The 23,132-nt window shown below is 52.9% G+C and overlaps 1 protein-coding gene and 1 pseudogene across 2 annotated transcripts in view; both read left to right on the forward strand.

The window, feature by feature from the left end:
* Positions 1-23,132, forward strand: part of FAM188B (family with sequence similarity 188, member B) — a 119,218-nt gene that overhangs the window by 94,930 nt on the left and 1,156 nt on the right. Inside the window, exons 14-17 of one of the 2 annotated variants that reach the window (XM_008584917.1) lie at positions 4,779-4,842; positions 7,830-7,991; positions 14,394-14,574; positions 15,149-15,221. In XM_008584917.1, the coding sequence (XP_008583139.1) occupies positions 4,779-4,842; positions 7,830-7,991; positions 14,394-14,574; positions 15,149-15,221 (480 nt within the window). Of the gene's footprint in view, positions 1-4,778; positions 4,843-7,760; positions 7,992-14,393; positions 14,575-15,148; positions 15,222-23,132 lie in introns of those variants that run through there. The other variant, XM_008584918.1, reaches the window with a different exon arrangement.
* Positions 20,677-21,922, forward strand: LOC103600624 (annotated as a pseudogene).

The raw sequence follows: 23,132 nt of genomic DNA on the forward strand, positions 1-23,132 counted from the left end.
CTAGCCCTGCTGATTCTTTTTTTTTTTTTTTTTTTTTTTTTGTCTTTTTTTGTCTTTTTCCGTGTCCGGCAACGGATCGCAACCCTCAGTGTTGCCCCCGTACCGGACCGGGGACCGGCAACGGGATCGCAAGCCTCGGTGTTGCTCCCGCGCCTCGCTCAGCCAGTGAGCGGGAACCGGTCTGTATGTGGGATCCGAATCCTCGGAAGGGAGCGCCGCCGTGCTTCCCAAGCGGCGCACTATCCAGTGCGCCACTGGGCCGGCCCATGCTGATTCTTTATGTGACTAGAAAACCAAAAGTTCTTTCTCCTCTCGGGGCCTCAGTTTCTCTTTCAGTAAAACAGAGATGGTGGTCTTGCCCTCCTTTGGGAAATATGCATTTGAACATTTGTGAGACTGTAGATTTGAGGCTCCCATGTTGTCAGCCTGCTTGGGGGCAAAAGCTCTGCCTGCTCCAAGGCATGTGACAAAGGGCAAGTGGAGGGAGGCAGCAGAGGTCTCTTCTGGCTTGGGGCCCTGAGACTGGGCTGACATCTGTCATTAGCCCTGGCCTGTCATCTTCTCATCTGCAGAATGCTGAGCCCTGAGAGCCCTTCCAGGCCTGATGTCCCCTTTGTTCTGTTTTATGACATAGAGCTGGGAAGATTGGTCCTTGATGACATCCTGGGCAGAGCTCTCTGTTTCCTCTCCTCTGTCATTGGGTGACCCAGACACCCTTGAGGCTGGGTCATCACCCCAGACTCTTGGTCCAGGGTTCTGGCCCTTTGCTCCCAGAATGCTGAGGAGGTTAGCAGCCAGGCAGCCAGGGCCAAGCCCCTCCTTGTAAGTTTCCATCGCCTGGCCAAGTCCACAGAGGCTTCCCTTACTCTGTTTCTTGGACTCTGAAATCCAGGCAAGCTGTGTTCCCTGGAGGGGCCCCCAGTGCAGGATAGCTGCTGGGGCATGTTTCTTCTGGGCCTGGGCCCTCCTGGTTCCTGTCACCAGCTAGGTGCCTGGTTCCTCAGGCTGTTCAGGATTTGCCTAGGGCCCAGGGTTGTCCAGCCCCCAGTAGGACTGTGGGAAGGACAACCTGTCCATTAGACTGGATGGGTAAGTCAGTCCCGGGAAAGGGATTGTTATGGCTTGCGGCTCAGAAGCCCAGAATGTGTAGGAAGCCCAGACTCAGGCGGCCCCTCCACCATTTCAACCCCTGCTCCCAGGATGCTGCATGTCCTTGGGGACCCGGAGCCGCAGGGGCTGGTGGAGGGGGAGAAAGATGGGACAAGTTCCCCCACCACCTTCACTCAGAGCATCTCTGCCCTTGTGTTTCTGTCTATAAGATTTCATTTGAAGGAAGGGTTCTAAGTCTGAAAAGATACTGGCGGCCACTTGTGTTAGTTTCCTTTGGCTACCATAACAAAGTACCGCAGACTGGGTGGCTTGAACCAACAAGCGTATTTCTGATTTGATGTATATTTCTCACAGTTCTGGAGGCTAGAAGTCCAAGATCGAGGTGCCAGCAGGTTTGCTTCCTTCTGAGGCCTCTCTCCTGGGCTTGCAGATGGCAACCATCTCACTGAGTCCTCACATGGTCTCTCCTCTGTGCACACCCATCCCTGGTGTCTCTGTGTGTCCAAATGTCCTTTTATGAGGATACTAGGCAGATTGGATTAGAGCGCACCTTATACGCCTTGTTTTAACTTAATGACTCCTCTCTCTATCTCCAAGTATACATTGTGAGATACTTGGGGTTAGGACATTAACATCTGAATTTTGGGGGGACACAATTCAGCCTATTACACCTCTCATCTTGTCCAAGAACTTCGTGTTACAGAAGGGGAGATTGAGGCCCAGGGCGGAGGGGTTTGTGGCCACATGGCAGGCCCGACTAGAGCTTGGGTCTGGTGAGGGCGCTGTTGTGAATGGACTTCTCTTTGAGCAGAGTGGCGGCTGTTGTTCCTCTGCTCAAGGACTCACACTCAGCTCTCAGGGGAATTCCCCCAAAGGGAGGTCTGGGCATCTAGATTTGCCAAAGTTGTAAATCTCTTGAGCCATTAACCGCTCCTTGGCATCTCCCAAGTGCCCTGATGTGAAATACAGATGTTCTTCCCTTTCAAGACCCAAGTGCATTTCTGAATTTCCCATCATGTTTGCACCTAAGGATGCAATTACCATTTCCTCCCATTGTCCTTTCTGCTTGCCCCTGTGCTCCTGGCTGACGCAGGCTCTGCAGCCCGCGGGTGAGCACGAGTCTGTGGGCTTATGAAGATCTGACTGCTTCTGAAAGCTTGGGGTGGCCCGGGGCCAGCGATGCTTATCAGTCCACCCAGGACTCCTTTGAGGTTATTTTCTTCTTTTCAGAAGATGCTTGTGTATGCTGGGGAGAGCGCTTCCATCAATTCTTCTGCCTTAGCTAGCGCCAGCCGAGTGCTATGCTCTATGTGAGTCACTCCCGAACGGCCCCTTCCTAGGCCTGCTGGCTGTCTCTGGTGCATGAACCTCAAAGGCCCCTTCCAGAGGACCCCCAAGCCATAGAGGTCCTCTGTGGGCTCCTCCCATGGTAACCACAGCTATCTTCTCACGTGGACCACAAACCTTCCCCATTTGGCCATGGTTATCCTTCCAGAGGACCCCCAAGCCATAGAGGTCCTCTGTGGGCTCCTCCCATGGTAACCACAGCCCATCTTCTCACATGGACCACAAACCTTCCCCATTTGGCCATGGTTATAAAAAAACCACAAGAAAGCGTTTTCCTGCAAGTATTACAGAGCTTGAGTTTCTAAACTTGTTTGGGAAGGATATAGGGACAAGGGTGTGTGTTTTAGGTTTTTGGGCTTATGGCAGATCTCAGATTTAAAGCTTAAATTGAGACCAGGTTTCTCTTCTCTTTCACTAAAAGGAAAAATAAACGTTCTGATTGCTAAGCCCTTCTTATCCCTGGGCTGCCTCTCAGTGCTCTCTTTGGATGGATGAAGGAAGCAAGCCATGCCCTGGGCATAGTGCTGGGTGGGTGGCATGCCCCCCACAGCCATGTACAGCAGTGGAGGAGACCGGCCTGGGTGCCCCCTTGGCACCTACCTCTCTGAGCTGCTTTCCACATCTATAAAATAGAGTTAGTTAATTCCTACCTTGCTGTGGGGTTGGAAGGTTAAAACCACCATCTGCTGAGCATGGTCAGTGGATAGTAGCTCCTTTACTGTTTATTCATTAAGGGGCTCTGTTCAACAATACAGCAGTCCCCCCTTATCTATGGGGGACACTTTCCAAGACCCTCAGTGGATGCCTGAAACTGCAGATAGTACTGAACCCTGTATATACTGTTTTTTCCTATACAGACATACCTATGGTAAGGTTCAATTTATAAATTAGGCACAATAAGAGATTAATAGTAATTAATAATAAAATAGAACAAGTATAACCATATACTTTAGTAAAAGTTAGGTGTATGTGGTCTCTCAAAATTATTTTCAGACTGCGGCTGACTACGGATAGCTGGAACCATTGAAAGTGAAACTGTGCAGAACAAGGACTAATTTAGGGTAGCTAAAAGGAACACGTCTTCATGGTGACAAGCCAGGCAGGAGGGTTTTGAGGCTCAGAGAGGGATTTTTGCCTCCTGGTGCTCATTACCTCGGACCTCACCTGTGGCAGGGCCCCGGCTGACTGGGTCACCCTGACTTGTTCTGGTCCCCAGTGCTGCTCAGCCCTAGAAATCCCTTTTTTTGGCTTGAGGAATTTCTTGTGCCAAGGGGGCTTTTCACCTTGTGCCTTTTTTTTTTTCCTTTTTGTCTTTTTTCGTGACTGGTAACGGGATCGCAACCCTCAGTGTCGTGCCCGCACCGCACTCAACCAGTGAGCGGACTGGTCTCTATATGGGATCCAAATCCTCGGCGGGAGTGCCGCCGCGCTCCGAAGCGCCGCACTCTACCGAGTGCGCCACCGGGCCGGCCCCACCTTGTGCCTTTTTTTTTTTCCTTTTTGTCTTTTTTCGTGACTGGTAACGGGATCGCAACCCTCAGTGTCGTGCACGCACCGCACTCAACCAGTGAGCGGACTGGTCTCTATATGGGATCCAAATCCTCGGCGGGAGTGCCGCCGCGCTCCGAAGCGCCGCACTCTACCGAGTGCGCCACCGGGCCGGCCCCACCTTGTGCCTTTTGAGGGACCGCTCCGAGGGTGGGGCCACAGTGGTAACATGGGGTGGGGGTCACAGGCCTGAAAGATCAGCTGCCTGGGTTCCCTGCCAGCCCCCTTGCCCACGAGCTGAGCCCCCTGGGGCAAGTCAGTCCCTTCTCTGAGCCTTGGTTTTCTCACAGGGTTTTAGAGAATAAGGTGTGTATGGTGCCTGGTGTAAGAGCTGTGCCTAGGTGGAGGCAGCTGTTATTTTAGAATGCAAGCTGTTACTTTAGAGTCTTTCCTCCCATTTAACAAGACTGGCAGACTCAGGCCCAGAGATGGAAAAGGAGGCCCCAATCCCCACTCTCAGGAGCCAAAGTCGGGTTGTGAATTCAGGGTATTGGATTCCAAGCACAGAGGACTTTCTGCTGGGTTAGGCTGGAGTGGAGGCCATTTCCCAGAGAGCGCAGTGAGCCCAAATTGAGGAGGTCTGGGCTCTAGCCCCCATGTGGGAATCTCCTCCATGGAAGGCACAGATCACAGACTGTTCAGGTTCCCACCAAATATGGAATTTGGGCTTCAGCATGGAACCTGAGGGGAGTACCTGGTCACCCAGTGAGGCTTTCCAAGTAGCCTGGCATAGGCAGAGGCATGCTAACACCACTGCTTCTTGTGTTTTCCAGCATCCGTCAGGACTTCGATGTCCCCACCAGCCACCTGATTGGAGCCCATGGATACTGCACACAGGTGAGGGGGTGCCGTGGGGCCCAGAGGCAGCCAGGCGATCCTTCCCCTTCCTCCGTCCCTCTCTTCTTTCTTAGCCTTTGCCAACACTCTCTGAGCAGCGTTCACATGCCCACCTCTGCTGTGGGTCACTGGCATGGAAACCTAGGAGGAGAAGTCAGTTTAGCTTCTGTTTCCAGAGAGCTTGCAGGGCGCCTGTCTGTGTGCTTGGAGCTGTGGGGGATGCAAGGGAGGAGGATGCAGGCGCAAGTGCCACACAGCCCAGAGCCAGGACACAGGGAGTGGTACCCCAGGCACGGGCTGGGGACAGGGCAGCTGTTGTCATGACAACAATCGTTTCTCTCTGCATTTTCACAAAGGGGCCCTCAAGGCCCTCATGGGGGGCAGGAGAGACCCTGAGCACAGCTGCTTGTCATTGATCTTCTAGTCATTCTCGTGACACCAGGGAAGGGGCCTGTTCAGGACCCTGTCTAGTGAGCATCAGGACTGGAAGCTGATTCCTACACCTGGCTCCTGTCCGTGCCTTCCTCTCCCTGGTAAGGCCTCCCAGAGTGACAATAGGGGCCACAGTGTAATCAGATCCTCAGCATGTCCAAGGGCCAAAGTGTGTCACACAGGTCCAACTGAGGACCCAATTGTCCCGGAGATCCTGGCTTACTTGTGCCCAGTTCTGGAAACCTACCTGGATACTATGTAGGGGAGAGCTCAGGCCTGTGATCTGTCCAGGGTACCCATAAAGGGACTGTGGGTTGGCTGATGCCCTCCTTCCTAGAGGAAGGCCTCAGGGGAGTGGCTGCTTGCTGGCTGCCCAGGTGGCCCACTGTCACTCTGGGTGCCCCACGCAGCTTCTTGTGGAGGGTAGAGAGTAGTCCTGCCCCGGGGTGGGCTGTCAGGTGGGTGCAGAGGATGGCCGACCATTCCTGCTCTCCGTTTGCCTCACAGGATGAATTGGGACAATCTTCCTCCCCTTCAGGAACTTCAGTTTCCTTCTTTTTAGAAGAGCGATTTGGAACAGACCATGGCTTCTTAAACTTTGATGTGCACCTGAGTCCCCTGGGCTCGTCTTCCTCCCCTTCAGGAACTTCAGTTTCCTTCTTTTTAGAAGAGCGATTTGGAACAGACCACGGCTTCTTAAACTTTGATGTGCACCTGAGTCCCCTGGGCTCGGATGCAGTATGTCTGTGCTGGGGCCTGAGATTCTGCATTTCTAATAGGCTCCCCAGGAGCACCGTGTGCGGGTCCACAGAGCAGCAAGGCTAGATGGCTGCTAAGCTTCACTACCATGTGACTTTTGAGTCTGGAGCAGGGGAGGCCTGGCCCCTCTTCTCCCCCATCTCAAGGAGGCTTTCTGCTATGAGGAAGATTTGGACATACCTCAGATTAGGGAGCTGGGTGTTTTCTTCCCTCTTGAAAACCAGATGAAAAAACGCAAACTCACCAGAAAAGTGCTGTCTTTCTTAGCAGCTGCCACCCCTGAGGTGCAGTATCTTAGCGCAGACATTTCCTTTTCTCATTTCCTCTGCAAGGACACAGTGAGGCCTCCCAATGGGAGCCCTTCTGTGGCCATCAGAGGAGGCCTTTTTCACTGTCACTGGGGCAGGGGGTGTTGGTGTTAATGGAGGGATTTATTGATCCCGGACGTTGTTTTCACAGTTCAGGGGAAAACACTTCTATAAACTCTGTCCTGCACAGTAAACTCTGCTGGAGAAAGGGTGTTCATGACCATTTCTACGTGCTGTGGGAGAGATGCCTTCTTGCTTGCCTCATAGTGGGGGAATGGGCTGCTCGCCTGCCTAAGCACTGGGGCTGGGCTCATGCGAATCCTTCCTCAGCAGAGCAGTGGGCACTTAGAGGCCACCCTTCATCTCGAATCTGTGTCCAGGCAGGTGGTACCATGAGGATAGCAAGGCAGGGGAGTGGGAAGGGACACCAGACAGGGAGCCATAACATGTGGGTGGAAGTTCAGCTCTGGCACTGACCAGCTGTGTGGCTTGGGCAAGTCCTTTCTTGCCTGTGAGCCTCAGTTTCTCCATTCCTAAGACCTCCAGATACCCTCTATCAGGAAGCGGACTTCTAGAGAAACGATGTTTCACATGTCACCATCTCCGGGTTACAGGATTGCACGCTTGTTGGCTTGCTGGGCATGTGGCATGAGTCCCAGGGCTGCCAAGTGCCTAATGCCATACAGCAAGACAAAGGCAGAGACAGAGCTAGATCACAGACTGGGTATCCTGCTTCCACCTCTGCTTCTGCTCCTCCTGCCCCCAAAGTCTCTTCTTCTGCTCTCCATACCCCTGTTAAAACCCTACTGTCACTGGTGAAATCCAGGAGAAGCCTGGAGTTTAGCCGGTTTCCTGGCTGTGGCAATGTGCTCTGTTATGTAAGATGTTATTGTTGGGGGAAGCTGGGTGAAGGGTACACAGGAACTCTGCACTATTTTTACAACTTCTTTTAAGTCTAAAATTATTTCAAAATAAAAAAGTTTATTTAAAAAAATACCATCCTTCAAGACCCACCCAAATGTCACTTCTCCACAGCTGCTCTGACTTGGTCATGTGGTCTTGTGTCCATCGGGGCCCAGAAAGCTCTGTTGACACATTTCATAGCCCCAGTCATGTCCTACATTGCCCTGCAGCCCTGCAGCCACACGCCTGACCCCCCAGTCTGGACCCCAAGGTCCCAGGTCAGGAGCCCTGTCTTACACTTCTGCAGGTCCCCCACAACAACCCAGGGCCTAGGACAGCATCCCTTGTACAGTCTGTGCTCAATGAATGATTGTGGAGGAAAGACGGTTGGCGCCTAGAAAAATTGGCAACTTCCCTTCAGGGCCTGTGGGAAAATTGGAACTGCGACCTGTTCTGACTCTAGTCTCTCTCCCTCCTTGCTTTCCTTCCTTCTCCACCCTCTTCTCTTGTTCCCAGCCTCCCCTCCACCCTTGCAGTAGCTGACTCAGAGACTGGACGAGCCTTTCACCTATCTCTCATCTACAGGAACTTGTCAATCTGCTCTTGACGGGGAAAGCCGTGTCCAATGTTTTCAACGACGTAGTTGAGCTGGATTCTGGGGACGGGAACATCATGTTTCTTAGAGGCATTGCTGCACGCAGTGATGTCGGCTTCTTATCTCTGTTCGAGCACTACAGCATGTGCCAGGTACCAAGACGCTCACATTCTCCAAGAACTGAGGAGCCTGGCTCCCTGGGGCCAATGAGAAGGAGGAAATGGGGGAGAGGAAAGGTGGACTCCAGTTCCCAGAGCTGGTTGGAATTCAGATCTGGTCACAATCACAGAGGGTTTGGGAAGTGCAGCTGCCCTGCTATGGAGTACAGGCATGTAATGCAGACCCAAAGCCAGCTGATGCTGTGTCTGGGAAAGATTGTTTGAAAAGGACTTTTAGGGATTTATAGTGTGATTATGGGTTAGAGTGGCTGCAGCTGGGTGTGTGTGTGTGTGTGTGTGTATGTGTGTGTATGTGTGTGTGTTGGGGGCGGGGAGGGGTCTTCTCCAGGGACAGGAACTTGAGGTCTTGGGCCTTGTATTAGTTGGCTAGGGCTGCCACAACAAAGTACCATAAACTGGGTGGCTTAAAACAATAGACATATATTGTCTCAAAATTCTGGAGGCTAGATGTCCAAGATCAAGGTGTGGGCAGGGCCGTGCTCCCTCTGAAACCTATGGGGAGGATGCTTCCTTGTCTCTTCCAGCTTTGGGTGTCTCCTGGTAATCCTTGGCAGTCCTTGGCCTGTAGATGCATCACCCCAATTTCTGCCTCTGTTCGTCATCACGTGGCCCTCTTCTCTCTGTGTCGTCTTCTCTTAAGTGGACCACCTCACTGTAGTACAACCTCATCTTAACTAATTATATATGCATCAACCCTGTGTCCAAATAAGGCTACATGCTGAGAGACCATTGGCTAGGATTTCAACGTATCTTTTTGGAGGACACAATCCAACCCCTAACTGACCTCCCTAGGCCTGTTTGCTGGTGTGTGGTCCCTCTGCCTCTCTCCCTGCAGCCGGGATCCAGGAAGGGGCTGGGCCCCAGGTGAAGCTGGGCAGGGTGGGTGACTGTGCCTCTGGGGAGTGTGGGCAAGGCAGAGGGGAGCTGGGTAGAGACCCTGCCTTCTTGTCCCAGCTGCCACGGAAACTCCTCTGAGCCTCTCTCTTCATGCCTCCAGAGAGTCCCTTCTTCTGTGGTTGACTGTACAGACAGGGCTGTCCTGAGACAGCAGCAGGAGCTCTTTATGTGGAGCCTACCGCTGCAGAGATTCCTGGAGGGTCTGCACAAGGTCTCATTCATCATGCACCCCCCAGAACCAGGGCACAGAGACTGACCCCGCAGGGGCATTCACCACTAGGGAATGGATTTGTAGGGTGGGAGGAGACCAGGACTCAGGCCAGGGCTCAGTTTCATTCCGTCTTTCCCGTGTGACCACATGTTTGGGTGTGCTGCCCCTTGCTAATGGACCACATGATGGTCCCCATCCAGAGATCCCCTCTCTGTGTGAAATCTCCAGCGCACAGAAAGCAGACTTGTGGGTTCCAAAGACTTGAGGAGAAAGAACAAGAGTGGCTCCTTCTTGGTGGTGCTCATGCCAGGTGGAGCCCAGGGAGCCATGTGGTCCGTGATAAGCACCAGGGCTCTTGAGCATCAGGCCCTGGGTGGACCCTGCAAGTATTCAGCCTGAAATTCCACAAGCCCAGAGAGGTAATCTGGTCCAGGCCTGCAGAATTCCCAGGATTACCATGAGCCCTGGTTTCACTCTTGTGTCAAGGCTGCTGGTCAAAAAGTAAACTATTTCCTTTGGTCTGTGGAAGGTAATTCATGGGAAAGTCAGTCGGGGTCATCCTTCCCTTGGAATGAAATGGCTGTTAAGGAATTCAGGCCCTACACAATCTCCTCTTCCTCAGGGATGCCTTGGATCCACAGTGACCCCTCTGCTTTCTGTGCTTGGCTGAGCTCTGGGAGGGGTTTTGTCTTTCTGTGGTAGGAGGGTACTTCCCTCCTCTCCTCCTGGTGGCTCACTGAGAGCTGGGCTCCCAGGCGGGGGCTGGCAGCTCAGACAAAGCACTTTCCCTTCCTTTAACAGCACCTGCTATCCTTTCTGTCCCCGAGTCCCTTGGCCCTACACATTGGACATGAAGTCCCAGGGAGGTCAGTGCCCAAGCCCAGAACTGGACTCAGAGCCAGAGCCCTCACTCTGTCCTGGCCTGTCCCCTGCCCTGGGCAGCACAGACACAGCCATGGGGAAGATGTGGCATTGGAATAGCCTGGGCCATGACATCTGATAAGACTGGGGGCTTTTGTCCATGTAGGAAGGGAGCCAGGCATCTCTGGGCTTCTTGCTGCATCCTCTAGCTGGGAATCAGGGTTCTGGAACCCTCACTAAATATGTGGGGGACTGGGGGGGATGGGAGGTCCTACCTGTAAGTGAGCATCTTAGCTGACCCACATTCAGGGTGTGCCTGGGGGAAACAGGGTACTCGGCCAGAGAAATGTGCCCCCTGCCATAAGTAAACCAGCTTCCTACTCCATCCTGGTTGTGTCCTATGGGGACCTGCATAAGCTATCTGTGACCCCCCTGGGATCTAAAGGGAAAATGAGCTTGGCAGGGAGGGTTCTGAAAACTCCATCCTCTTCTCATCTTCCCCAGCCCAGTGAACAGCATCGTCCACACAATTACTCAAACTACGAACAAGTTCACTCCATAGGAGGCCACGTGGCTCCCACCCTAGGCTTCTTCTCAAATCTGTCCACTTTCACCCTGGTCCAAGCTGCCAGCATCGCTGGTCTGGACATTGGCGACAGCCCAGCTCATTTCTGCTTCTGTCCCCACCCCTTCTAATCCTGTCCCTTCATTGGAGCCAGTGTGATTTTTAAAAACGTAGACACAATCATATTGTTCCTTTGCTTGACACCCTTCAGTGGTTTTATGATCCTCTGAGACTGTTACGAGCTGAATTGTGTTGTCCTAAAATGTATGTGTTGAAGTCCCAACCCCCAGTACCTCAGAATGTGACTGTATTTGGAGATAGGGTCTTTAAGAAGGTGATAAAGTTAAAATGAGGTTACAAGGGTGGTTCCTAATCCAGTATGACTGCTGTCATCATAAGGAGGGGAGATTAGGACCCAGACACACACAGAGGTAAGGCCATGTGAAGACACAAGGAGAAGCCAAGGAGAGAGCCCTCCAGAACCAACCCTGTCCACACCTTGATCTTGGACTTCCAGCCCCCAGAAATGTGAGAAAATAAATTTCTGTGGTTTAAGCTCCCCAGGCTATGGTATTTGTTATGGTAGCTCAAGCTGACTCATACAAAAACTAAAATCCAGAACTTCCCATGACCAAAACGCCCCACCGCCCCTCCCCGCCCCTCACCGCCCCTCACCACCCCTCGCTGCCCCTCACCGCCCCTCACCGCCCCTCACCGCCCCTCACCGCCCCTCACCGCCCCTCACCGCCCCTCACCGCCCCTCACCGCCCCTCACCGCCCCTCACCGCCCCTCACCGCCCCTCACCGCCCCTCACCGCCCCTCACCGCCCCTCACCGCCCCTCACCGCCCCTCACCGCCCCTCACCGCCCCTCACCGCCCCTCACCGCCCCTCACCGCCCCTCACCGCCCCTCACCGCCCCTCACCGCCCCTCACCGCCCCTCACCGCCCCTCACCGCCCCTCACCGCCCCTCACCGCCCCTCACCGCCCCTCACCGCCCCTCACCGCCCCTCACCGCCCCTCACCGCCCCTCACCGCCCCTTGCCGCCCCTCGCCGCCCCTCACCACCCCTCACCACCCCGCCCCTCACTCTCTCTCCAGTCCTGGCCGTCAGTCATGTTCCTCTCCTCTCAGGTCTTTCCCACCTTGGGGCCTTTGCACATGTTGTGCTCCCCACCTGACCTGCTCGTCCCTCTCTCCTACTTATGACTTAACTGTTATGTCCTGAAAGGGAGGGTGGCCTTTCCTGCCCTCATCGCTCTATCTAAATAGAGGTTTCTTCTCGTGGTGCCCTCCCCACCTGGTCGTCCTCCATCACAGTGTCTTCATTCTTTCCTTCGCTGGCCTCTTCTCAGTGTCAAGTATCACATTTCATCTCTTTTAAGACACAAACTTTCCCCACATGTGAACATTTCTGAAGTTTTGATGTGTTATCACAGTTGATGGTGTGTCAGACTCTGGCAGCTTGCTTTCTTAGTGATATAAAAAACAACGGCCAATCTGATGGCACCTTGGATTCAGTGAGTGCAGTTGGAATGTATTTGTGTGATTATTGACTTCTTTTTGCTGTCCTCATTAATACAGTAAACTCCTTAGGGGCAAGACTATTCCTGTTCCCTTCATGCTACGTCCCCACTGTCCAGCACAGTGCCAGGGATGAAAGTATAAATTATGTTGACTGAGCGTTGTCCTTAGAGACAACAGCCTATGACTCTGCCTGCAATCACATGTTGGTCCTTTTGAATGAGTGCTTCTAACCTGGCAGTCCACAGATGACTTTAGGTCATACACAACCTCCTCCAGAAGATTGAGAGTCACCATTTAAAAATAATCCCTAATTGTGCTGCATGTTCACCCACTGGGAGAAAGCCTGGGACTGTGCTGGAGGAAATGTGGCCTCCACCTCCCCCTTGCCCCAAGCCATCAGTTACCCAAGAATCCAAAGGAAGCAAATTTCATCTCTGGAAAATGTCACCCACTTGGAAGAGGGCTCCTGAATGAGAAAACTCATTTATAAACTCTGGGCAACTTTTTTGCCCTTAATCTTTTGACTATTATTTATATGTGGCAAGCTGCCCTTTTGTCCCTCTGCTGGAAACTTCAGCATGGCTGCTTATGCGGAGGCCTGTTCCCTGGCCAGCTGCGGGGCTCTTTCCCTGCCGTGAATGAGCACTGGATCCCGTCTTCAGGGCTCTGTGTTCTAGGTGATACCCTCGCCAGAAAAGCCTCTTTTGTTCATGGAATGGAAGCCAAGTTTGCGGTGGGGTTTAGACACGTCCAACCACATCCTTTAAGGCATCTAATTTCCCCACACCCAACCGAGGGGCAAGCTCTTCAGTCACATTTTAATGTCACACAGGGCTGGAGTGAGGGCCCTGGTGGTAGTGGGGGCACTTGGACAATAAGAAAGGGCTAAGTATGTTGCAAAGATGGTCCTCCTGCCCCCTAGAGGAGCAGTCCTTAATGGACAGGTGTTTCACTGGGGACCTGGTTCAAGACCTTTGGAACACAGCCCCTCTGTCCATGATGCCTCTAGCCCAGACTTAGCTCTGAGGTGGGAGCTGCCTGGCCGCTCTTCTGTGACGGGATCTGGAGAAAGTATGCCCTTCTCTCCACTGGAAAAATAATTCCCATTCTTTCCTTAATCCACAGGCTATGGCTGTAAATACCTAAGCATGCAAACATCTCCCTGGGGCGGGTGGGGATTAGGCCAGAATCAGCCTGGCCCATTGCACGTACATAGCTGAATAAATCTGGGCCCAGGGTGGGGAGTGACACTGTTCAAGGGAGGGGACAGAGAGGGAGTGTAGAGGGCCGGTTAGGCATTCAGGGGCTTCCCAGGGGTCTCTCGCTCATGTTGTCCCCACCGCAAGCAAAACACTAGCACTGTGCTCAGGGCCCTGATGCTTGTTCTGTGGTACCTGTCTTCCCCAAACACTCTTCCACCATGAAATTCCGCTGCTCAGAACTTTCCAGGGAATCCCTCATCAGAAGAAAGCTCTCACTCCTTTTCCTGCCTCAGCTCATCTTCCTCCGCTGCCTGTCCTCAGTGCCCCATTGTGCCCTGAATTTCTCTGGCCACTCCTTCCTGCCGTCACCCACAGACTGCTCACCCAGGCCTCTTCCTCCCGGCTCCTTGCAGCTCCAATCCTATCTGTCTTCGAGATATAGTTCTAGTTCAAGTCCCACTTAATTCACAAGGACCTTCATCAAACGTTCACTTATACCCTGGGCCCTTGGTGCTAAGGGTATAGTCTGGCGAGCAAGAGGCGGAGTGAGGTGCTGTGGTCGAGGTGGGTGGGTACCTAGTGCCCCCTGGGAGCTGGAAGGAGGAAGTGATCCCTGCTCCCTGGTTGGGTAATTTGGGTGGTGCTGGCTGTCTAAGGGGTGGAGGGTTCTAGACCACTGGACAACAAATGTGAAGGCGTGGGGCCTTGAAGAGCTGGGTTAGTCTGAGGAGCGTGAGAAGAATTGGTTGAGAGGTCATTGCCCGGGTCCAGGCGAGGGGGGAGATGTGAGTAGACCTGAAGAGCAGAGGCCATGGGTGAGGGAGCTTTCAGATGCAGAATGTGCAGCATGAGGAACCACGAAGTGTGGGGTGAAGGGGAGGGATAATGCCAGGTTTCAGGTCTGCATGGCAGAGGCCCCTTGAGGTGGCAGGGACAGGGATGATGCTGAGAGACAGGCCTGGGGTCTGAGCAGCATGGGGGCTCCCAGCACCAGACACAGACATGATCCCAGCAGGGTCTCTCTGAGGCCAGCTCTGTTCTGCGTTGGACAGAAAATGCCCTGGTCTCTTTCCCTGCCACGGCATCTGGCCTTAGGCCTCTCCTTCATCCAGGTCGGCTGCTTCCTGAAGACCCCGAGGTTCCCCATCTGGGTGGTGTGCAGTGAGAGCCACTTCAGCATCCTCTTCAGCCTGCAGCCGGAGCTCCTGCGAGACTGGAAAACCGAGAGGCTCTTTGACCTGTACTACTACGATGGCCTGGCCAACCAGCAGGAGCAGATCCGGCTGACCATCGGTGCGCCCCCTCCCCACCTCCCCAGGCATCCTCAGGGACCTCCAAGGCTGTCCACAGAAGCCAGCCTTAACATGCCCTCTTGGGATAGTCAGAGAACAATGCAGACGTGAGCTTCATCTGTTAGAGAGCAAATGTTAGCAGGGCCCTCCTGCAGGAAGGGCCATAGCTGGGCTTGGACCAACTGATGGCATTAGGGTGTAAGATGAAGTTGAGACCCCATGGAAAAGAGCCCTGAATACTATGCTGACAAATTTGGACTTATTCTTCAGGCAATAGGGAGCCATGGAAGATTTTGGAGCAGGGGAGTGATAAGATCAGATGTGTTGTAAGAAAGAATATTGTGGCAGCTGAAGTGGGGCACAGGGGTGGGGTAGAGACTGTAGGTGAGAGAACAGTGTGTTGTGCAGGTGAGAATTGACGGACAGGAATGGGGACGAATCTAGTCGAGATGGAGAAGAGGGGATAGGTACTAGAAGGGTCAGGACCCAGAGTTACATATGTCCGTGCTGACCTCACGGGGAGTGTGGGGCCCTGGGTTGATGTGTATGTGCCTCTCTCTCTCCCTCCTCCCCAGATACCACCCAGAGCATCCCTGAAGACAAAGATAATGACCTTGTCCCACCCCTCGAGCTCTGCATCAGAACCAAGTGAGTCAGGCCCATCTCTGGCTTTTGAACCTCGTCCTGGATGGCCAGGAGGTGCGGTGGTTGGGATGGTCGGGCCTGCAGGCAAGAGGATGGTTCCTGAATTGCCCTGACTCCACAGATTGGAAACATACAGTGTTTGGGGCTGTGCCTAAGCAGGATTCCCACTTGTGGTCACTGTGGCCCAAGTAGAGGAGTGCGGGATTTGCATGGCAGTGTGTCTTCAGATAGCTTTTGAGATGTCCCCATGGGGTGGGGCGGGGGAAGTGGGTGCCTCTTAAGGCCCCTCTTCCCCCAAGGCAGCAGCAGCCACCAGATAGGCCTAAAGGAGGAAGAATAGGCATGTTTCCTGGTGGAGGTGGAGCAGGCTTGAGCAGCATTGGCAGGTGGGATGGGCTAGCCCAACCAGGGGTGGGGGAAGTGGCTGCCAGGAGCTGCAGCACCTCTGCATCCAGAGGAGGTGGGAGGAGTGGTCTGGGCCACTCAGCACACTAAGCAGAGGTGCCTGGAGCCTCAGCGGTGGGCAGGGGACCCTTGACTCCTCCAATCCAGCCCCTCTGTATTTAAGAGGAGGCTGAGGCTCAGGCCAGTGAAGGAGACTGCCCAATCCGTGGGGCGGGTTGGGGTTCACTTCCCCAATGGGTTCTTTGACCATGCTCCAGGGCTAGGGGCAGCATTCGGGGGGGCTGGTGGGATTGTAGCTCTCTGGAACCCCCAGCTTGCTCTGCTGGCCCCTCACCAAGCCTCTGGGTAATGACTTGTTGGCCTCAGTGTGCAGTGGGAGGGAGGAGACCTGGATTCTAGTCCCTTCCTCTGGGGAAGTGGCAGAACTGCTAGCCATTCTGAGTATAGGTCATGGAGCCAGGCTGTGCTGCTTCCTGGCTGTGTCCCACTGGACTTCCCATCCACACCTCACTCTGTCATCTGCAAAATGAAGGTAACAGCAGTACGTGGCTCACACGGTTCTAGTGAAGAGTGCCTGGCACATTACTAACAGCTTTGTAGTGTTAGCTCTTGTTATTATCGTCTCAGCCTCTCATGGTTTGCTGTGACCTCAGGCAGAATCTCTGTTTCCCTATCTGTGAAATGGTTGGGATCAGGGTGGGGGATGTGAAAGATGCCCAAGGCACTGCAGTTCTGACTGCCTGAGATCCAGGTGGCACACCTGCAGCAAGCCAGCCCTTGAATGGAGCTGCAGAGAGAGAGACCGAGAGAGAACTCCCTGTGTACAGTGGAGACACCAGGAAGGCAAGTGGAGGATACAGGATATCCTCATCATGCCCTGTCCATGTATCAATCCATCTGTCTATCCGCCTGCCCGCCCCTGGCCAGGGACAAAGCATTCTTGCAGGGTCATGTGCCAGTGCTTCTTTCGTCGGGAGGATTAAGGGCATGTGCAGGTCGCTTTCCTTTCATGTACAAAGGGCCAGTCATTCCAAGTGATGAGAGAAGGGTGGTGGTGGGGAAAGGAGGTGACACCGGCCTTGGCACTTTGTGCAGGATGGCGTGAAAGGCCATAGGGCATCCTTCCTGCCAAGCAGGGCTCCAGACTCACCTGGGGCACAGCCTCTGCTCACCCGTGGACCCCTGGAACCCTTGCTGTAGGCCTCCATCTGACTCTGTGCTGCTGTTCCCCTCCCAGGGGGTGTCCCACCACCCCCAAACCTCTCCACTGCCCCTCTCCACTGCCAGCCCCGGCACCTCCTGTCGCAGATGGAAAATATGTACAGCATACAGGTTTAGGGACATCTGGAGTGGGGACTCTAGTTGTTCCAGACCCCACCCAGCTCCCCAGTGGCTGAGGGAAACCTGTATCTGTTTATGGCTCAGCTGTGGTGCTCAAGCATTAGGGGACATCAGAATCACCTGGAGGATATGTTAAAATACAGATGGCTGAGCGCCACCCCCAGGGGTTTCTGATTCGGTAGGTCCAGAGTGGGGCCTGAGAATCTGCATTTCTGTAGAGTTTCCAGCTGCTGGTGCTGCTCTGAGACCACACTTTGAGAACACTGTTCTAGTAACTGGTGCGGTAGCTCCTCCCCTCCCCTCCTCCCTCCCTGCTGCCTTATGAGAGTCAGGCATCAGGGGAGGCGCTGACCCCCGTGTCTGGCCCTCTGTGATGCACGGCGGCAGGGGTGCTTTCTTCCTGGCAGCTCCCAGGTCCCCGGGCATGAGTGTTCCATTGCCTGCTAGGACTTTCCTGCACCAACTTCTTGCCTGTTCAAGTTCCCTGGTCCCCCCCGCTGTGGCAGGTCCACCTGGGCAGTTAATGCAGTTAGATTCTTCCCAACGTTGTTCCCGGAAAAGCTGAGTGGATGAGTGGACAGTGGGAACACTGGATTCCCCGGCTCAGTACCCATCAGATAACATCCACTGTAATGGGAAACAGCAGGCCAGCTCCTGGAATCCTATTCCAAGGTGTTGAATTACAAAGGCTCTGCGTTTTTTTTTTTTCATCCCAGATTCTCAAACAGCTCCAAGGGAGAAACTTGGGAAAGTGGCCTGCGAGGTCACTGAGGACCCTCTGGAGCTGGGTCCTGCCTCTTGGGGGTGAGTCCTGCTGCTGGGAAGACTCTGCCCGGTCAGCAAGGGGTACACGTAGTGCCATGCCCCAAGTGCAGGCCATTTCAAAGGCCAGAACCAGAGTCCAAGCACTGGCTGAGAGGCAACTGAACACTCAGGGCCATCCTGTCCACTCTGCTGGCTGGGCTGGTGGTAGAACAGACATACCTTGGGGGCAGGTGGGTCTTCCATCCCATCATGTCCACCCTCATGGAGCACCTGGGCTGATCTCCATGGATGAGACTTGGTTCCTGCTCTCAGAGAGTTCACAGTCAAATAGAAGTTAAGTTCAGAATCAACCCTGTTCTGATCCAGGGGAAGATGCACTGTCCACCCTCTGACCCAGCTCTGTTGCCTTGCAAGAACCCCCATCCCACACCTGATCCAGAACAGGACACTCCATGTAGCTGGCCATCTGGAGACTTGCTTGGATCTGCAGAAAGGTCCCTGGACACACCAGATATAGCTCCTTCTTTTACAGATGGGGAGACAGGGGTCTCCAGCCACACCTCAAGTCACAAGCAGTGCAGAGCCTGGAGCTTAGGCCCTTGCTGTCCCAGCCCAGTGGGAGGTCACTGAGCAGGCAGTGTGACTTCCCACCACCTGGCTTTGTTGCTGTAGTGACATCATACAAGCCCAGACGGCTGGTTGTGCCTTTGGAGAAGAACATCCTAATTCCAACCATCCCCGGGTCCCGTGCCCTCTCTGCTCTCTGGTATGATGCACGTCTCGGCCTGAGAAAGTCTCCTGTTACCTTTGCTCATGTCAGGAATGTGGGGTCTGTCCCCCCATCCCCTCCCCTGCTGCTCTCTAACCACCTCAGCAAAAACAGACTCATCTGTGGTCATTTCCAAACAAGACACACACAGTGACCTCTGTCAGGCTTCCAGGCTAGCTCAAGTGAGAGAAAATGAAACAGTTGTCAACAGTTCAGAGAGAAGAGGAAAGAACTCATAACCGGAGCCATCTGTGGTCATTTCCAAACAAGACACACACAGTGACCTCTGTCAGGCTTCCAGGCTAGCTCGAGTGAGAGAAAATGAAACAGTTGTCAACAGTTCAGAGAGAAGAGGAAAGAACTCATAACCGGAGCCTGAGGCTGAGGCGCAGATGTTTCTGTTTGGAGGCTCAGAGAAGAAATTGAAACTGTAATTCTAGCTGGGAACAGTGCCCCTGAGAGGCTGGGGCAGAGCACCACCCCCATCTCCCATCGCAGGAGCAGCCGCCCGTGTCCACACCCACTGTTCTGTCCTGCTGTCTGCACACACCTGCCTTGCATGGGCCTAAAGTTGTCATGTTGCATGAACTCCAGAAAGTCTGATTTTGCCCTGGGCCTCATTTTCCCCACCCGTCAACTGGGCATAACAATGATCCCTTCCCTGAGCTGCTGTGAGGTTGAGAAGAGCCGCTGAAGCATTCCCTCTCTTTTGGAGACCCTTGGGGCTCTGCACATGTGGGGGGAGGCAGAATCAGGTGGTGGCAAGTAGAGTGAGAGCTTGGGAGGAGGCTGAGAGGAGGGGCTGAGAGACAGTGGCAGTGGGCTGCAGGCAGGACCTTGTGACTTCCTGGATTCAAGGGCAGGAGAGTGAAGTGTGAACCAAGACCAGGCTTTCCCTGTGGGATGCTGGGAGGGTGGGGTGCTCCAGAAGCAGGTGGCCAAGAGGAGCAGCTGGAATGGAGGGGTACCCCTGGGAGCCCAGCTCTGCTCTCCAGCCTGGCCTGGTGCTGAGGGGGACTGCCTACGGCCTGGACGGAGGACACTTCTGCAAGGAGGTATCCAGGACTGATCCTGAAGGATGGCGGACCGGGGAGGAGGATGTTTGCTTCAGGTGGAGGGCACTGCACGGGCCGAGGCCCCCAGTGGAAGCGTAGCCCATGTGGCTCCTTCTAGAGTAGCTCCTGGTTCCCAATGGCTGGAGCACAGGCCTATTTGTCTGGAAAGTCCAAGAGAGTGAGAAGAATCCCTGGACCTATTTCTACCAGTCAGGAGCTTCGAAACCAGGCTGCCCTCTTTTCGCTGAGACAGCCTCTGTCAGGCATTGCCCCTGCGCGGGCCCCACCATGAAATATACCAGATTCATCCACATTGAAAATCTGTTGAGGCAGGCAACTGTCCCTCTGTTGCAGCGATTGCCTCTGGGGGGATGGGTCTCGTCTGCAGCCATGACATGTCCCTCTTTGTGATGTTGAGTCGACTTGAGCTCAAGGGGTCATGGTGTTTTCACCAAGCTCAGCCTCTAAGTTTCAACAGGTGTTGATTTTGTGCCCTTGGAGTTATTTGACTATGTCTGGGGACATTTTCAGTTGTCACAGCCGGAGGAGGGTGCTAAACATCCCACAATACATGGGACAGACCCCACAACAAGGAATTGTGCAGGCCATGAGCCCAGGGTGTCAATGCTGTCCCTGCATTGTCCTCTCAAAAGCATCTCCATCTCATCCTTCCCTTCCTCTTCCTGTCCTGATTGCTGGTGTTTGCATATGCAGAGCTCTTTTTACTTGTCCTTGTAATTGACTCATAGACTTTCAGACCCATTGTGGCTGGGCATGATTCATATAAGCATATATCTGGCATGTCTCAGCTCTTTCAATGTTTAAAACATCTCTGCTTTGATTTTCCATCATAACTGCGAACTTCTCCTCTCTGGTGTTTCCAGTATTCTCCCTGCATCTGCACCTGTTGGGATGGGAAGAGTTAGTTATCCCTGTAAAATGCCTTAAAACCAAGCACAAACCCAGCAACCTAACAGTAAGCCTCAGTGACTGTGGTGTGACACGGATATTGTCTAGCAGCAGATGAGTATGACTCACTACTACACTGAAGCATTTTGAGAGGATCCAAGAGGATTGCAAATTGGGAGCTCACTGGAGGAATTCCGGTTGGTCTGACTGTTAGAGTGGGGAGAGTGAAAGCTGGGAGGGATGGAGAGGGGCAAGGGTGAAGGGCCTTGAGGACCAGGCTGGGGGCAGGAATGTCACTCTCCTTCCTGCCCGCCTTTTGCTGCCTTGTATGATGAGGATGTGTTCCTAGTGTCCAAGACTTCCATGCTTACCTACAAATCTTAATAGAACAATGAAAGCTTTTAAATGACATGCTTCAAAACTGCAAAGATAATGGATAGAGCAAGAAAACTGAAAATCTCAAATAGCATAGGAGAATTAGTTAAACCCTGCACTGTTTTGCTGCAGATTGCTAAGGTACTATTAACCCCCTAGATGCGATAGGTCAGCCAGCCCAGTGCCGGGGAACCTGGGATCAGCACAGTGCCTTCCCAATTTGCCTTAACTCCAGGACCTGCTCAGTGGTGCAAGCTGGGGCTGTGGCCATTTTCCCTGCTGGTTGGACCTGTATTAGCCACCCTGGGACATCATCAGACTCCATCCCCAAATAGTATCAGCAGTAGGCACTCACCACCTAGGTGCAGTCTAATTTCTCCAAGCCATGTCAAGTTGTCGTCAAATACAGCCCCAGTGTCTCTTATTCAGGTAGTGAAGATGAATGCTGTTAAGTGGACAAATTCCATCAAAGTGGCTCAACCCCAAAGCACCTAACACATTCTTCTCGATCTGCCTGGGACACAGAAGCTTGGGAAATAGTCCAGAGTGCCCATATACCATAGAATCACTTAATCCCTCCACGTCCTGTGAAATAAGTGTTGACTTTTTTGATTCCCATCAAGAGACTGATGATGAGGGGAGGTGGGGTCTGTGGATAAGCAGGAGAGTGATCATGTGCCTCTTGTCACAGGTTTGGCCAGGAATGGCTCTTACTAAGGTAGTTCTTCCCACGTTTATTCTTGAAAGAAGATCTCTTCTAAAACCGTATGCAGATATTTTTGCACGTCCAGCTGTTTCTGAGCATTTATGACCAGAAAGATCCCAGGAACCAGATGGTTCTGGTGGTGCAATGGTACCTCTCAGCCTTTCATGCACGAAGGAAAAGATTGGTTGCCAAAAAGTCATACAACTCCATTTTGGGTGAGATCTTTCAACATTGCTGGGTATCACCAAATGACACTGAAAAGAATGCAGAGATTGTTTTGGAAACAGTTCCCCAAAACAGTATAACATTCATGGCTGAGCAGGTTTTCCATCATCCACCCACTCCAGCCTTTTATTCTGAGTGATTTTTTTTTTTTTTTGTGACCGGTAAGGGGATCGGAACCCTTGGCTTGGTGTCGCCTCCACTGCGCTCAGCCAGTGAGCGCACCAGCCATCCCTATGTAGGATCCGAACCCACGGCCTCGGTGCTCCCAGCACCGCACTCTCCCTAGTGAGCCACAGGGTTGGCCCTTATTCTGAGTGTTTTAACAAGAAGATACAATTCAATGTTCACATATATGGACACATCAAAATATCTTGGATGTTGATTTGGGTGCACAGCATAGGGCAGGGCTGTGTCTTGTGTCTAGACTATGAAGGACATTACACCCTCACATTCCCCAATGGTTATGGCAGGTCTACCCTCACAGTGCCTGGGTGGAGCTAGGAGAAGAATGCAGTATGGATTGTTCCCAGATGGACTGTATGCAAACACCATCTTCCACACTAAACCAAACCTTCCTATGGGAGCAGGAAGCACAGAATTGCTAAGATTTTTTTTTTTCCTTCAGCTGGCAAGAAATCTTTTTGCTCCTTTCAAGGGAAATTGAATGGTGTCAAGTGCACAAAATATGTAACAGGGTAAAATACAGTCTCTACAGATACCAAGAAGTTGCAACTAACCAAAACAAAACAAAACAAAACAACCCCCCAGTAAGTTGGAAGATCAGAGTGAATGGGAATCCTGCTTCTTCTGGAAGGGGCACTTTTAAGCTAAAAGCCAGAGACATTGACGCAGTGATTGAAGCAGAGCACAGACCTGAAGAAAGACAAAGAGTAGAACTCTGAGAAAGGCAAGAGAAGGAAATTCAGCGGGAGACTAGGTCATGCCATGAGGACGGAACCATTGCTGGAACCTGCTGGTGCTTCCAAGCATTCTGTTGGGAAATGCTTCACTGAGACCCTGGGAGAAACTGTTCACTCCCTCCCCGTTGCAGCTCCAGTCTCAGGGCTGCTAGACTCTCCCGTTCAGAGTACAACTGAAGCAAGAAAAGCTCCCCTTTCTTCCTCCTCTGTAGCAGTTAGGATTTTGACTTCAGTCCTGAAGGAGAACTTCAGATTTTGAAAACAAGATGTCTTCTCCCTCCCCAAACCGCACACTTTGGAAAACATTTACTGTAAATCCCAGTCTCAAACTCTGCACTGTAGTCCTACTGTTCAGATGTGCGACATCTGTGTCCTAGTTCTGATAGCCTTAGGGTATAAGTACATGTACAGCACACCTAATGCCAGACTTTGCATAAATACTCC

Source organism: Galeopterus variegatus, unplaced genomic scaffold (genome assembly GCF_000696425.1).
Source record: "Galeopterus variegatus unplaced genomic scaffold, G_variegatus-3.0.2 Scaffold3405, whole genome shotgun sequence".
NCBI classification, from domain to species: domain Eukaryota; kingdom Metazoa; phylum Chordata; class Mammalia; order Dermoptera; family Cynocephalidae; genus Galeopterus; species Galeopterus variegatus.